The sequence below is a fragment of the Bos taurus genome, chromosome 19, assembly GCF_002263795.3.
Source record: "Bos taurus isolate L1 Dominette 01449 registration number 42190680 breed Hereford chromosome 19, ARS-UCD2.0, whole genome shotgun sequence".
Taxonomy (NCBI): Eukaryota; Metazoa; Chordata; class Mammalia; order Artiodactyla; family Bovidae; genus Bos; species Bos taurus.
In genome coordinates, this window is record NC_037346.1 from 56520445 (window position 1) to 56536969 (window position 16525).

General features: G+C 55.0%; 1 protein-coding gene across 1 annotated transcript; it reads left to right on the forward strand.

Moving 5' to 3' along the window:
• The first annotated feature begins 228 nt into the window (after positions 1–228).
• On the forward strand, positions 229–16118 carry FADS6 (fatty acid desaturase 6). Its single transcript, NM_001081722.1, has 6 exons — positions 229–445; positions 1097–1263; positions 12394–12574; positions 13328–13515; positions 14740–14919; positions 15710–16118. Exons 1-6 carry the CDS (start codon positions 283–285, stop codon positions 15857–15859), a joined length of 1029 nt encoding a protein of 342 aa, NP_001075191.1. The 5' UTR covers positions 229–282; the 3' UTR covers positions 15860–16118.
• The last annotated feature ends 407 nt before the right edge of the window (positions 16119–16525 follow it).

The window sequence follows — 16525 nt, forward strand, 5'->3', positions numbered from 1 at the left end:
CCCTCTGCGGCGATTTGCTTCTGGCTCCAGGTGGCCTCCCCACCCCCGCGCATCCGTGCGCTCCTCCTGCGCCCGTTCTGGTCCCGCCCGCCAGGAGGGTGGCCCCGGACCGGCCGGGTCGCTCTGGGCGCGCACCGTGACACCAGGGGCGGGTGTCCCCAGCCGCGCGCGTGACTCCGCCCCGCCCGCCTCCGCTCGCGCTCGGCGCCTCGGCCGCCCGGCGCCGCAGACGCTCCCGATCCTCCGAGTCCTCGGCGGGTGCCCGGCCCGAGCGCGGAGCCCATGGAGCCTGCGGGGGGCGCGCCCCGGGAGAGCGCCCGGGCCGAGGCGCTGTTGGGCGAGCTGGAGGCGCGGGTGCAGGAGGTGGTGAGGGCGAGCTCGTGGTGGGAGCGCCACGGCGTGGACTGCGCCATCCTCGCGCTCAGCCTCCTCGCTTTGCCACCCGGTGAGGGACACGGGGACTGGGGGCTGCGCGGCCCGCTGGGCGGCGGCGGAGGGTGTCGGGGCGGGCGGCGGGGTGGGGTAGATGGCGCTTGCCCGGGACGCTAGGACAGAGGGTCAGCCCGGGAAGTCTGGTTGGGGTGTTCTGACTTGTGTACCCGGAGATGCCCCGATGGATGAAGGGCAGTGGAGGAGAAAGTTGAGCCGAGTCAGGGAGAAGCGGCGGGGTGGGGTGGTGGGGGTGGTGAGGGGGGAGATGAGATGGCCTGGGGAGGGGGAGGGTGCTCCATAGGGCGCCCGGGGAGGGGGCGAGGGGCGTGTTCCCTGGTCCTCGCCTGGCCTGGACCCCCCCACCGTGCCCTGTCGCCACCGCCCCTCTGGCAGGGGCGCAGAATCAAGATTCCCGGCCTCTCCTCGGTGAGTCAGTGGCGCTCTGTCTTGTCTCAGAGCTTTCAGAGAGAGCCAACCCGTCCCGCTCCGGCCTTCGTGGAACCTGCCACACCACTATCCGGGGCAGTCCCCCGGGCTGGGCCCTCTTTGGCCCGGGCTTCCAGGGGTGCAGGCTGGGGCATTTGGGCTTAGATCTCCAAGAACCAGAGAAAGACCCCCCGCCCTTACCGCTCTTCCTACCGCCCCCCCCCACTTCCCCCCGCAGGGTTCCTGTGCCTGCGCTCTGACAGCCCCCTGGTCTTTGCCCTGGGCATCACCATCCTGGGGGTGTGCCACTACACACTGACCGTCAAGGGCAGCCACCTGGCCACTCATGGTGCCCTCACCGAGTCCAGAGGCTGGAGCAAGGTCTGGACGCTTTTCTTTGTGGAGGTGAGCCTGGGACAGGGTGGGAGCCGCTGCGGGGCCTTGGTGTGAGAATCCAGGCATGCACAGCCCTGTGAGCCCTCGAGGGCCAGCAGCTGCGGCTCTTGGCACGTGGGCCCAAGCGTGTCGCCTGTCTGCACTACGGTCTGTGTGTGTCTGCGTGTGTGCATGACCCCAACCCCTTGAGAGGGTAGAGGGCTGCATGAGGAATGATCAGTGCTCAACTGAGGCCGGGGACGCAGCCGGAGCACCGGTTTCTCCTGGGGGCGGCTCTCTTCTCCACAACACTGGTTCAGGAGGGTGGACCTTCTTCCTCTCCCCAGGACTCCTGCGGCTGGCAGTCCTGGCTGCAACCTTTGGGCTTCCTGGTTTTGCAGTTGGGGTTTGGGTTGTGAACGATGGACAGAGGGCAGGGGGAGCAGGGGCCTGGTGTCTCTCCCAGCACCCCAGTTCCATAACAGCCCCCACCTCCTGACACCTGGCGATGGTGGAGCCTCCTAGAAGCCCCCTGCTTCCCTGGGTCTGTACCAGGAGGGTCCCTCCTCTCTCCTGACTCTTGCCCCACTTCTCCCACCATCTCCCCAGCCTGCCTCAGCCTGTGGGCACGGTCAGGTAGGCAAAGGTGTCTGGCCCGGTTCCCCTTCTGTCTGGACCGGTCTCAGGTCTCCGATGCTCTGATACCCCTTCTTCCCTTCCTTCCAGGTGATCCCCCACCATGGACCCTGGGTCCCTTATGAACAAATGTGAAAGCTGGTACCAGAAACAGTCCTTTTCTGCCAGGAACTGGTTACTGTGACCAATTAATTCAATTATTAACTTTTCTTTTTTTTAAAAGAGCTTTTATTTGTTTATTGGCCACACCACGAAGCAGGTGGGATCTTAGTGTTCCAACCAGGGATGGAACCCTCACCCCCTGCTTGGAAGCTCAAAGTCTTAACCACTGGGCCACCAGGGAAGCCCCTCAATTACTAACTTTTAATAAAGTTATATAACTTTACATAACTGTACACGCACGCACACAGGACGTTTTATAAAATTATAGTGCATGAGTTAGATGAGAGGAAGCACTGTCTGTCCAGCACCCTCCATCGCCTTCACCGTCCCCAAACCCACCTCTCCCACCTGCGCACGTTTCTATTTTTTTTCTTAAAGGGAGGGAGATTCCTTAATTTTTCATTTTTTATTTTATGTTTTATTCATTTGGCTTCAGGTCTCAGTTGTGGCACTCGGGATCTCTGATCTTCGTTGCAGGATCTTTAGTTTCAGCATGTGGGATCTAGTTCCCCAACTAGGGATTGAACCTGGGCCCCCTGCATTTGGAGCGCCAAATCCTACCCACTGGACCATCAGGGAAATCCCTGCATACATTTCTAAAATGCAAAGGATAAGGGGGGGACTTCTGGTCCAGTGGGTAAGACGCCAATGCAGGTTTCCCAATGAAGGTTCTTGGGTTTGATCCCCAATCAGCGATCTAGATCCCACATGCTGCACCGAAGACCCAGTATAGCCAAATAAATAAAAGTAAAGAAATATACTTTTTAAAAAGGACAAAGGAAACCAATGGGTCCTCAGGGTCCATTTCAAGACAATCTTCTTCCCAGGGACCCCTGAGCGTTGGTCTCAGCCAGGCTCTAAGGTACAGACCCAACCCTGGAGCCAGGGTCAGACGCCGCCACCCCCCAAGTTTGTAATCACAAGCAGGGGAGGAACCAAGATGTTGTGCTATCATGTGGGCTCTGTCAAAGCTGCACTGAGCCCCAGAGGCCTGGGGGCGGCTGAGAAGGTGGAGTCTTCCCAGCCTCCCCAGACAGAGGGCTCCAGCTGAACCACAGTGCGGGACCCACCTGGAGGGACCCCGGCAGCCTGGTGGCTCCCCTCATCTCGTCCCCTGAGACCCAGGCAGTGGCCTCATCTTTGCCTCTTTAGTCCCTGGCACAGGGCTGAGCTCAATGTTTGTAGACGATGACCCTGCAGGGGACACGGGGACAAGGTCTGGGGAAGAGCAGGCTGCCGGAAGGTCACAGCCTGGAGGTGGGTGAGCCCCACGTAGGGAAGGCTTGGCTTCCATCCCCAGCTGTGAAGGCTGGTATGCTGCAGGCAGATTGCAAATTTCTCGAGGGCAACCTGAGTGGGAGGCCTCTGCTTTTCTACCCCCCATGCCTCAAGGCGTGGCCCTGACTCTGGCCAACCTCAGGGAAGATCCAGCTCCCAGTGGGAAGGAGGGGACGGCTCCACCTCCTTGGCCACTGGCATGAGTAGGGCGAGTGGATTTTTACCTTTTGTCAACCAGGCAGCGGACAGTGTTGGGGCCACCTTGGACACACTGACTCTGTGACCTTGGACAAGTTACTTAATTTAGCATCTAAGTGTTGGTTTCTCCATGTAATAAATGAGAATAATAATGTTACCTCCTCTGTGAAACCAGTGTGAATATTAAACGAGACACCCTAGATCTTCATTAGGGCCTGGGCCTGACTCTTCAATGCCTGCTTCCAAGTAACAAGCTCCCCGACCACCCCCATCACCTTTTTATTTTTCCTCTGGAGGGAACACCCAGTCAGTTGCAAGCAAAAGGTTAGTGGTTTTTCTTACTTGTTTTGTTTGTTAGCGTGTTTTTTTTTTTTTTTTTTAACTGCTTTAAATGCTTTAGTTTTCTTTTCTTTTTTTTCTTTTTAACACTTCTGTCTGCGCTGGATCTTTGTTGCTGCACGGGCTTTTCTCAGTGGTGGCGAGCTGGGGTTCCTCTCCAGTTGTGCGCTGGCTTATCACTGTGGTGGCTTCTCCTGTTGCAGAGCAACAGAGCTCTCGCGAGTGAGGGCTTCAGAAATTGCGGCTCCCAGGCTCTGGAGCCTGTGCTCATTAGAGTGGCACACGGGCTGAGTAGCACCACGGCATGTGGGATCTTCTCGGACCAGGGATCGAACCCGTGCCTCCTGTATTGGCAGGCGGATTCTTTACCGTTGAGCCACTAGGGAAGCCCAGCGTTGTTTATTTTTAACTGAAAGGTTGACCAGCTTATACAAAGCTCAGTGGAGCTGTGTGTGGGGGGTGTGTGTGTGTGTACTGAGGGGGCTGTTTGCTGAGGCCCTGAACCATACCTGTCCTTCGCATCACACAGAGGACCAGCTCTTGCCACGTAGGATCTCAGCAGACTACCTGGGACCCTCCTGGATCCCCGGCTTCCCCATCTTTCACGTCCCGTTGTCTCTCTTTCCTCCTCCGCTTGTCGACTGCCTGCGCTGTTTCCAAACTGTGACCCTCAGGAGGCAGCATCACCATAGAAGAATCTAGTCCCCTAGTCACAGCCTCAGGTGTCACCTGGAGTGTCACTGGCTTTCCTGCTCCACCCAGCTTTTGCCAGGCCCCTTTCACAATCTGCTGGCACGAGCTGGGGGTGAGAGAGGTCGCCCTCTCTGACCCGTTGGATCTGAGGGGAGGGCAGGCAGGATGGCGGGGGCAGCTGACATCCAGGTTGCTATTGCTTCTCTGCTAAAGTATCCAAAATCATATACCCCACTCACGCCAAGACTGACTTCCCTCCGAACACCCGCTTCCTGTCTACACCACAGTGTTCCATTCCATTCAGTGCACCTCTGACCCTCTCCCTTGCCCACGGACTACCCTCGCCTGCCTGCTCCTTGTCCTGGGTTATGTCATGAAGACTTCCAGTATTCTTCTTGGGTACTGCCTGTCAAGAGCCACAGGAATGTAGGGGCAGGCTGGGGTGGGCAGGCCCCTACGGTTCAAGTACCGAAGCTTGGAAAAGTTTATTTTTTAATTTATAGTTGATTTACAATGTGTGTTAATTTCTATTATACAGCAAGGTGATTCAGTTACACACACACACACACATATATATATACACACATTCTTCTTCATATTCTTTTCCATTATGGCTTATCGTAGGGTATTCACTCATTCTCTGTGTAATAATTTGCATCTGCTGACCCCAAACTCCCAGTCGCTCCCCCATCCCTCTCCCCCTTGGCAACCCCAAGTCTGTCCCTTGTGTCTGTGTGTCTGTCCCCTGTGTCTGTGAGTCTGTCCCCTGTGTCTGTGAGTCTGTTCCCTGTCTGTGAGTCTGTCCCCTGTGTCTGTGAGTCCGACCCCTGTGTCTGTGAGTCTGCTCCCTGTGTCTTCGAGTCCGTCCCCTGTGTCTGCGAGTTCGTCCCCTGTGTCTGCGAGTCCGTCCCCTGTGTCTGTGAGTCTGTCCCTGTGTCTGTGAGTCCGTCCCCTGTGTCTGTGAGTCCGTCCCCTGTGTCTGTGAGTCTGTCCCCTGTGTCTGTGAGTCTGCTCCCTGTGTCTGTGAGTCCGTCCCTTGTGTCTGTGTGTCTGTCCCTGTGTCTGTGAGTCTATCCCTGTGTCTGTGAGTCCGTCCCCTGTGTCTGTGAGTCTGTCCCTGTGTCTGTGAGTCTGTTCCCTGTGTCTGTGAGTCTGCCCTGTGTCTGTGAGTCCGTCCCCTGTGTCTGTGAGTCTGACCCCTGTGTCTGTGAGTCTGCTCCCTGTGTCTGTGAGTCCGTCCCTTGTGTCTGTGTGTCTGTCCCTGTGTCTGTGAGTCTGTCCCTGTGTCTGTGAGTCCGTCCCCTGTGTCTGTGAGTCTGTCCCTGTGTCTGTGAGTCTGTTCCCTGTGTCTGTGTGTCTGTCCCTGTGTCTGTGAGTCCGTTCCTGTTTCGTAGATGAATTTATCACATGTAAGTGATACCGGTCGCACAGTGTCTGTTCTTCTCATTCTAACTCACTTAATATGATACTCTCTAGGTCCATCCATGCTGCTGCAAGTGGTGTTATTTCATTCTTTTATGATTAATATTCCATATAATATATATATTTTCACACCTTATAATCACGCTATATTCCATATAGTATATATTATCATATAATATATATATGTATGTGTATACCACACCTTCTTTATTCATTCACGTGTTGATGGGCATTTAGTCTTTTTCCATGTCTTGGCTATTATAAATAGTGCTGTCATGAACACAGGGATGCATGTATCTTTTCGAATTATAGTTTTCTCCAGATCCATACCCAGGAGTGGGTCACAGGATCATATGGCAACTCTGTTTTCAGTTGGGGAAGATTAACTCCTGCAATCAGGAGGCCTTTAGGGACTCCCTTGCCAGTCACTCACAGTCAAGATGTTCCCCTAAGTGGGAGGGAACAGGCCGTGCCAGTTACTAAGCTCCATTGTGTCTCAACTTCCAACTCTCCTTTTAAAGTTGGCTTTGTGCTATGGGGGTGGCGTCACAGCTGGTCCACGGAGAGCCCCAGCGGCTCTGCCCTGGGGGAGGGGTGTCACCTGGGGGAAGCTGTCGCCTTCTTTCCAGTCCCTGTGCTGCTGGTGGAAACGGAGCCCGAGCCCAGAAGCCCAGCCTGATTACGATGCTTGAACAGTTCCGATTCTCTTCCTGCCGGTTCACGGTGGCCTGTACCTTCTGGGCCGTCTCTCGCCTTCTTTCTTTTTGGCCCCACCTGAACCCTGAGGGGTGGTCCTCTGAGTATGCTCCACTGTGATTTTTAAATTTTTTAATTAAAAAAATATATTTAGCAGGCAAACTCAGATCTGTAGTACAAAATATACTTCTTTTAAAAAAAATAAAAACATTTGTACTTTTGAAATAATTAGAGATTCACAAGACACTGCAAAACCAGATCAGAGAGGACAGAGCAGTCCAGTGGACCCGTTACCTAGACGCCTCAATAGTTACATGTATTGTCATTCAACATTTGACATTCAGGACTTCCCTGGTGGCTCAGTGGGAAAGAATTCACCTGCCAATGCAGGAGACGTGGGTTCGATCCCTGAGGGAGGAAGGTCCCCTGGAGAAGGAAATGGCAACCCACACCAGTATTCTTGCCTGGGAAAGCCCATGGACAGAGGAGCCTGGCGGGCTACAAGTCTGTGGGGTCGCAGAGAGTCAGACACGACTGAGCGACTCAACAGCGATTCAACACACCAGGACATTGACTTTGTGCGTGTGTGTCTGTGCGATTTTATCACGTATGCAGATTTGTAAAATGTACTTGCAAGGGGTCGTCTGGCAGTTCCCACACCGGTGGGTCTCTAAAAGCTTGGCCCCCGTGGGCTTGCACATGGGCCCCCAGAGGCTGAGGATGCTGGAGGAGGATCAGGTGGTCATCTGTGGGTGGTGGCACTGAGCCTGGTGAGTGTCCTTGGGTGGGTATGGTGGTAGGGGGGCTCGGAGAAAAGGGGAGGGCTGCTTCCAGGCAGCCCATGGCTGCCCAGTGGGGAGGGGAGACTTGGAGGGAAGCTGGGTTTGCTGGGGAGATCTAGGGGCTGAAACAGTGTCAGCAGTTGAGGCTCCACGTGGGCGTTGGCTGAGCAGCTCAAAATCACCAAGCTTTCGCTCCCGGCCCAGCCCTCTGCTGGGTGCTGGGGACACAATGGTGAGCAGAACCCTCTTCCAGTTCCCCAAGGGCTCAGAGTCCAGTGGGTAAACAGGCACACACGAATGACATCAAAATAATAGAAGTCTTAATTATACCAACTGACCATTACTGGGTGCTTACTGTGTAGTTGATGTTAATAATCACGCCTCCCTGTGAGGTCAAACCTATTATCACCCTTACTTTGTGGATGAGGAAACACTGGTCTGGCAGGTTAAGTCACTTGACCCCGGCCGCTCAGCTACTACACGATGCAGCCCAGGGCCTGGGCAGGCAGACTGTGAAGGCAGCTGTGTGAAGGCCGTGGGAACACAGAGAGGAGAGAGCGTGGCACGGACATGGTCGGTGTCTGCAGGTGTTTTGGGCTCTGATGACTAGGGTGTGTCTGTACATGCGTGCAAGTGTTTATGTGTTGCTCCTGGCATCCAGCAGATAGGGGCCAAGGTTGCTGGTAGACAGACTACTATGCACAGATATGGAACGAAAAGGTATGAAAGTGTTAGTCCCTCAGTAGTGTCTGACTCTTTGCAACCCCAGGGACTGTAGCCTGACAGGCTCCTCTGTCCATGGGCTTCTCCAGACAGGAATACTGGAGTATTGCCATTCCTTCCTCCAGGGGAATCTTCCCTTCCCAGGGATCGAACCCAGGTCTCCCACATTGCAGGCAGATTCTTTACCATCTGAACCACCAGGGAAGCCCCCAGTGCCCAAGGCAATAGTGGCGAGGCTGAGAACCCCTGGTGAGAGCGTCTGGAGGAGACGCTGTCAGGACAGGCTGGCTGGGCCCAGAAGTGGGAAGGTGGTTGCTGGTTTGACTTTTTGTGACCCCATGGACTATAGCACCCCAGGCTCCATAGAGTTCTCCAAGCAAGAATACTGGAGTGGGTTGCCATTTCTGTTTCCACATCCTATACTTAAAAAAACCAAAACAAAACATTATTTGGCTGTGCTGGGTCTTAGTTGCAGCATGTGAGATCTTTAGTTGAGACATATGGGATCTAATTCCCTAACCAGGGATGGAACCCAGGCCCCCTGCACTGGGAGCATGAAGACTTAGCCATGGGACCACCAAGTAAGTCCCCAGGTGTCCTATACTTGATTTGACAAACTTAAAGCAGGGAAGACTCCAGCCCACAGTCCCTCCTGCCTGAGGGATGCTGCCTCTGGGACAACCCCCAGCCCCTCCTCCTCAGCCTGCCCATCCTGTGGCCCTCTTCTCCTGTCCCCGTCTCCGGAGTGACCCCCGCCCCCCAGGCTTTGAGCTGGAGACTTGGCTCCTGTCTTGATTGCCTCTTCCTCCTCTTCATCCTTCCTCCAGATCCCTCCTTCTGCCCCTGCCCTCTGGTCCTCACCTCTCTCAGTGGCCACACCTACAGCTTCCGCCGGGCACCTGCCTCATCCTGGCCCTCCCCTTCCGATCCAGTAAATGACCTATTTGAAGCCCAACTCTGTGTCCTAATCTTATAATGACGGTTTTCAATCCTGCAAAGTATTGTTTGCTTAAAAATTAAAAGAGCAAAATATTAGAGAACACATAAAGGGATAGAGGACCTCCCTCACCTCCCAGGAGGAAAATGGGGCAACTGGGGGGTCAGGTAGGAAGAAGACTCCCCCACCCCACTGTATATTTTTTGAATTATGCAAACATATTACCTGCTCAAAAAATAAATTATTTAAAAAAGTACCAAGTTAGAGAACTACCTTTGGCTGCTGGTGGAGGTCTGAGAATGCTTAATGAATAAACAACTAAATGAGTGAGAGATCTGGGGAGGGACCCCGATTTATTTTAATTTTTATTTATTTGCTTTTGGCTGCCCTGGGTCTTCGCTGTTGCTCTTGGGCTTTCTCTAGTCGTGGTGAGCGCCTCTCCGTTAAGGTGCTCGGGCTCCTCACTGCGGTAGCTTCTCTTGCTGTGGAGCACCGGCTTTAGGCGCGTGGGCTCCAGTCGTTGGCACTCGAGGGCTGCAGAGTGTGGTGGGTCCCCCAATTGTAGCTGAGAGGAGATGTCGAGAGTCTACCCAACACTCACTTTGGCCACTTGAGGACCCTGAGTACGGCTAAGAGATCTAGGTTCTTAAGTCTGCCTGAGGGTTGTAGAAGGTAGTGGTATCAAGAAGCTTCTGGAACTTTCTCTGGGTCTGGATGGGAGATCGTCTTGGGCGAGGCCTGTAAATAATCCTTTGCAGCAGGACCGTCTGTAAGGTGTGGCTCTGTCCCCCTACACTTTGATGGGTGCATGTAATACACGCCGAACCCTGTGTCCAGTCTCTCTCCTCCTCCCAAGCCCACCGTGTTCCCTCTCATTCTGGAAAGAACATCTAGATGGGAGGGAGAATTCCAGTGTATAGAAATAGCCTCAGATCTGGGTTTCTTTCTTTTTTAATGTGGACCATTTTTAAAGTCTTTATTGAATTTGTTACAATTCTGCCTCTGTTGGGAAGCAGTGGGGTCTTAGCTCCCAACCAGGGATGGAACACGAACCCGAACCCCCTAATTAGGAGGTGAAGTCTCAGCCCTGGACCACCAGGGAAGTCCCCTCAGATCTGTTCTTATTCTTGCAAAAAGGCAGGTCACACAGATTCCGGAAGCTTGTGCTGAGTCACAAACCACGTGATACACGGTGGCCCCTGCCCCCAGTTCTCTGGTCTGGGCATGTGGCTGAGAACCTGGCCCTGGAGACCCCTGAGGTCAAGCTCGGAAGGGTTCAGGCCCCAGGCTGTTTCTGGCTCAAAGCATGATCAGCTGCTAGTCTGAGCAGAGGTGTAGAACTCAGGCCAGAAGGAAGGGCAAGAAGGAAGAGCAGATTGCTGAGTGCAGCTAACATTTCGTGAAGCAAAAAGCAATGCAGACAGGCTCGGCCTTTGGAGCAGAAGTGTGAGGAAGGAAAACAGTTAAAAACAGCAGTTAAAAACAGTCACAGACTTCCCTTGTGGTGCCAATGCAGGGAGCACGGGTTCGATCCCTGGTCCGGGAAGATCCCATATGCCCGGGGTCAACTAAGCCCGTGTGTCACGACTCCCGAAGCCCGCATACCCTGGAGCCTGCGCTCGGGAACAAGAGAAGCCACCCTCGAGGAAGTCCGTGAGCAGCCGAGAAGTAATTAATAATTAAGTTAAAAACAAACAAAAAAACCAACAAAAGCCCAGTTGCTTTTTTCCAGTTATAGAACCGTGAAGCTCAAAGTACACTTCCAAGCCTTGGGCAGAGGCAGACTGGCCTCTGAGGAGGCCTTGGCAGATCCTGGCAACAGCTCCTTTGTGAACCAACTGTTGGGTCCTTTTTTTCTTAAATGATTATATTTTACTTTTTAAAAATTTATTTTTTATTTTTTTATTTGACCGTGCCGTGCGGCATTTAGGGATCCCTGACTGAGGACTGCACCCATGGCCCCTGCCCTGGGAGCCTGCAGCCTTAACCACTGGACCACCAGGGAAGTCCCCTGCTCTGCTCTCTGTGGTGCTCACAGTGACTGGCATTGGGTCGACCTTCACACCCTCCAGGATATAGACAGGCAGCGTCTTCAATAAAATTAGCAAAGTCTTCTGGCTTTTGGATAAAATATTGGAAGAGACTGAGGTTGGGTGTTAATTTGCATACATCTGCATGAGAAACACTTTGGTGCCTCTTTTATATTCAGAATGACTGCTCTTCTTGGAGTCAGGGAGCTGCTGCTGCTGCTAGCTACCAGCTTCAGAGACTCCCACGTGGGATCACGCCAAAGAGTCACCCCTAGGAAGAAGTTAACTCTTGGCCGCCACTGGGGCACCCTCACCCTGGGTGCCACCCTCAGGGACGATTCAGAAGATGGCCTTTCTTCTTCCCTAGACTCCCCTCACTGTGGTGGGCTCAGGATGCAAAGCAGTGTCATGAAGGTGCAGATGTTTCCACCATGAACACTCACGAAATAATTGCCATCAGATGCCCGGAGCTTTGCCTTCAATGCGTCCAGTCCTCCAGCAGCCCTCTCAGACTTGCTGGCCTCCCGCCCCAAATGCTTTGCAGCATCATGCCGAGTGGATACAGTTGCTTTTTTTTTTTTTTAAAGATTATTTATTTGGTTGCATCAGGTCTTAGGGGCTTCCCAAGTGGCCCTAGTGGTAAAGAACCTGCCTGCCAGTGCAGGAGACAAGAGATGCGTGTTCCATCGCTGAGTCCCCTGGAGGAGGGCATGGCGACCCACTCCAGTATTCTTGCCTGGAGTATCCCATGAACAGAGGAGCTTGGCGGGCTATAGTCCATGGGGTCGCAAAGAGTCGGTATGGACCAGTGAATCGACGTAGCATGCGCGCCTGCGCACGCGCGCCAGGTCTTGGCTGCGGCACCCAACCGCAGGATCTTTCTCGGGGCTCACTGGCTCTTCACTGCAGCGCGTGGGCTTCTCTAGTTGTGCTGCGGGACTCTTGAGTGTGCAGACTCAGTAGTTGTGGCACACTGGGCTTACCTGCCTCCAGGCATGTGGGCTCTTAGTTCCCCAACCAGGGATAGAACCCGCGTCCCCTGCATGGGCAGGCAGATTCTTAACCACTAAACCACCAGGGAAGTCCCAGGATGCGGTCCTAGATCCCTGAGAGCTGATGGTCAAGGCTGATGAGCTGGGGGTGGAAGGCAGGAAGGCCTTGGAAAGGCAGGGTCTGGGGAAGGAGGGTCTTTTCGAGGCTCCAGAGGGCCAGCTTTGCTCGCCTGGGATGTGGACCCCGCCCCGCTTCTGGCTGCCTCCTCCAGGTATGCACGTCCTTCACTGCGGAGTACGCCAAGTATGGACACGTGAAGATGCACCACGGCTACACCAACGTGCTAGGCCTGGGGGACTCGAGCACGTGGAGGCTGCCTTGCCTCAACCGCTACGTCTACATGTTCCTCGCTCCTCTCTTGATCCCCATCATAACCCCGCTCGTGGCTGTGGGTGAGTAAGCCAGGGCCGTGCCCTGCAAAGACCTGGTCCCCCCCACTCCCTTCCCTTCCTCCCTCTCATGGCTTCGTGGAGGCTTCATGAAGGAAGCGAGGAGCCCTGAGTTGAGACCAGACAGAAACCTTCTGAGACAGCCAAGCAGGGTGGAAAGAACTGTGGAGCTGGGGCCCAGTCTGACTTTGCCGCTTACTGGTGGGTGATGACTGCAGGCAGGTAACTTAACGTCTCTGAACTTCAGGTTCTCCCCTGCTCCTCAAGGATGGTGGGAAGGCATAATGAGGTTGTAGATGTAAAAGTGCTTTGTAAAGGCCTCACACTCTGTTGTACGTTATAATGTTTAGTCTCGTAGGAGCAATATTGTATGGTGGAAGGAGCAGGGGCTAAGGGCTCAAGCCCCATGCCACCACTTACTATTAATATCAGACTGACCTCAGGTTGCTTAATGCTCTGTTTTCTATTCTAAAAATGGGCAAAAGAAAAAAAAAAAGGAATTACTTGGTGGTCCAGTGGTTAGAACTTGGCACTTTCACTGCTGGGGCCTGGGTTTGATCCCTGGTCGGGGAACTAAGATCCTGCAAGCCACACGGTGCAGCCAAAGGGGGAAAGAAAAGCGAATGAACCGACTTTTCAGGGCTGTAACTACCTTGGCCACCTGAGTTTGCACCACTCAGCCACCAGGGAGCCTGCTTATGTTGGATTGGAACCTTGCCAAACCCAACCCCCGCAATCTCTCACCCCTTCTGGCAGAGCGGCTGAGAGAGGTGGAGCTCAGGACGGCCCTGCGGACACTGGGCCTGATCTCCCTGGGCCTTTATTCTCAATACTGGCTGCTCCTGAATGTGTCTGGCTTCCAGAGCCCCAGCTCGGCCCTGGCCTGCATGCTCATCACCAGGTCCCTGCTGGCCCACCCTTATCTCCACGTCAACATCTTCCAGGTGAGGCCTCCCCTACCCGCACACAGGGGAGGGAGGCATGGGGACCACCTGGCCGAAGGCTGGACTCTAGATTCTAGGGAGAGAGACGTCACCAGGTGAAGTACCTCCCTACTCTTACCTTCTGCCCTTCTCCCTGTGGGTCATCACAGAGAGTTTTGGTCTCAGGTAAGGAGTTTACTTCCCTTCAACACTGGCTGCCATTCGAGCGCAGATGGGATTTATTAAGCAGCTTCTGTGCAAAGGTGGCAGGAGTGGTAAAGAACCCACCTGCCAACGCAGGAGACGTAAGAGACCTGGGATGGGCCCTGGGTTGGGAAGATCCCCTGGAGGGGGGCATGGCAATCTGTCCTAGTACTCTTGCCTGGAGAATCCCATGGACAGAGGCGCCTGGTGCGCTACAGTCCATAGGGGTGCAGAGTCAGACATGACTGAAGCGACCTTGCATGCACGTGTGCAAAGTTTACTTGATGAAGCTCCTTAGGGACACAGGTGAATAGGACCCCAGCTCCTAGCCTCAGGGCTCTTACTGTGATGAGCCCGAGGGAAGTGAAGCAAGGGCCACCACCGAGGTCCCAGCGGGCGTGTGTCTAGGTAAGACGCTGGAGATGGGAGGTCTTTGCGGGAGTCCGGCAGCTCAGCGCTCAGTTCTGGGGCCACTTCTGTGGGGACGGTCACCTCCCTGCTCCCTGGACCAGTGAGGATCCCAGCCTAGCACTTACCACCCGGCCTTAATGACTTAATCCCATGATGCAGTCCCACAGTTGTGATCCCTCCGCTTGTCTGGTGAGACCGTAAGTTCCCACTCACTTCCTCATCCTCTAGACTGAGGACAAGGCCTGGCAGAGGAGGCGTTTCTTGAACCATGAGCAGGATTTTGATTGTTGAAAGGAGAGCAGAGAAGGGTCTCTTTGGGATGAAGCGAAGGCACAGGGATGTGAGGGACAGTGGGGGGCAGTCGTGGACTTAGAGGACCACAGGGCCAGAGGGGCACCCAGACTCCATTCATTGCGCTGACGGGGGGAGTGGTCAGGGATAGGCGAGGCTCAGCACAGGACACAGAACCTCAGCCTCCTCGTGCCTCTTCCGGGTCCTGCCGGAGCAGGAAGTGAGACGGACACAGGACCCACGGGGCCCCCGGTTGCCAGCTGAGGATGCCGGGGCGGGGTGGGGACACACGGGTCTAACCGGCCCGGCCCCAGGGCCTGACCCTCGTGTCTGTCACAGCACATCGGGCTGCCCATGTTCTCCCCTGACAAGAAGCCGCGACGGATCCACATGATGAGCCTGGGGGTGCTGAACCTGCCCCGGCTGCCGGTGCTGGACTGGGCATTCGGCCACTCTCTTATCAGCTGCCACGTGGAACACCACCTCTTCCCCAGGCTCTCCGACAACATGTGCCTGAAGGTAGACGAGGGTGGGGCTGGAGGGGCTTGGATGAGGGAGCTGCCTGAGGGTGGAGGGGGAGTCCCCTTCAGGGCCCTCTGACCAACTGACCTGGCCAGAATTTCCCAGGAAGGGGCCGCTCAGGGAACAAGCAGCAGTGTGGCTTTTGATCAGAAACACTTGGGTTTCTGACCAGGCAGTGTGACTCTGGACAAGTTAACTGAATGTCTCTGAGCCTCAGCTTCCTCATCTGTAAAATGGGACTAAGCCATGCTTGGGCTTCCCTGGTGGCTCAGACAGTAAAGAACCTGCTTGCAGTGCAGAAGACCCTGGTTCAATCCCTGGGTTGGGAAGATCCCCTGGAGAAGGGAATGGCTACTCACTCCAGTATTCTTGTCTGGAGAATTCCATGGACAGAGGAGCCTGGCGGGCTGCAGCCCATGGAGTTGCAAAGAGTCAGACACGACAGAGCAACTAACAATTTCAAGCAGTGCTTACGTTGACAGGTTTTGAAGATAATGGAGAAATGGACCTGAAATGTCAGGCACCTGTATGTGCTTGGTGAAAGGGAGAGATGGCGTTTATCCCCCTATGCTAAGGAGGACTGTCAGATAGTCAGGATCCCCGGAGAAGAATGCTGGGGATAAAACTCCCTTTCCCTTGCTTGCTGGAAATGTGGGAGTTCTCCCAGCCCCTCAGCTCCTCCCCAGCATCATGCAACAAAGTAGACAGGAGTTGGGGGCTGGGGAGAGGAAGGGTCCCCATGAGGGTGGCCTATCTGCAGCCTCTCCTCCTGCCCACCTTCTGCCAGGTGAAGCCTGTGGTGTCCCAGTTCCTCCACGAGAAGCAGCTGCCATACAACGAGGACTCCTACCTGGCTCGCTTCTGGCTGTTTCTCCAACGCTACGAGGAGTTCATGGTGCAGACCCCTCCCATCACAGAGCTGGTGGGGCTGCAGTGAAGGGTGGACCAGCCCAGCCACCCCGCTGTCCTTCCCGGGGCCCAACCCTGGCTCTCCTGCCTGTGCTGGCCACCGCTGGGGCTGGGAGGGCGCTGGCTCCCGCCCAGGGGCTGTGCTTCACTCCACCAGAGTGTGGAGGCGCAGGTAGACAGTGAGGTGGGGAGCTCACGCAGGGGGTTCCAGGGATCACCTGCCCTGCTTGCTTTTTTGAGTTTCAAGGAATAAAGGTGGCTGGGCATTCTGCTCAGTCTGGACCTCAGCCGACTCCATCTCAGGACTAAACAGCTGGATTCCTTCCTGCTTCCGCTCTGAGCCTCGGGAGGGCTAGAGGACAGGGGTAAGGAGAGGCCCTAGGTTGGGGGCAGGGCAGGAGGGGCATGGAGAGAGAAGGGTCCACCTGCCCCCTGGCGAGGGCCTCCCTGGTGCCAGGGAGCAATGAACTTGGCCACTGCTTCTTCCTGTGCCGTTTGAGGTTCCGGCCCCAAAGGAGCCCTCTCCCCAGGGACCACAGGGAGCGGTTACCTTCGGCAGACTTTCCTAGTATCTCAGCCAGGAAGCCTGTGCAAGACCCTGGTGGCAGCTCCCGAGACTCACAGCACCTGTGAGCTCAAAGTGTGTGTTTTGTGGGGAAGGCTTCAGGTCAGATGAAAGTAGCAAGGGGGTAAT

What these genes read in the sequence shown, in the direction of transcription:
- FADS6 (NM_001081722.1), top strand. Translation starts at nt 283, where the DNA reads ATGGAGCCTGCGGGGGGCGCGCCCCGGGAGAGCGCCCGGGCCGAGGCG. An exon ending in CCTCCTCGCTTTGCCACCCG is followed by an intron (nt 446 to 1,096) that starts GTGAGGGACACG and finishes TTCCCCCCGCAG; the next exon opens with GGTTCCTGTGCCTGCGCTCT. An exon ending in GGACGCTTTTCTTTGTGGAG is followed by an intron (nt 1,264 to 12,393) that starts GTGAGCCTGGGA and finishes TGCCTCCTCCAG; the next exon opens with GTATGCACGTCCTTCACTGC.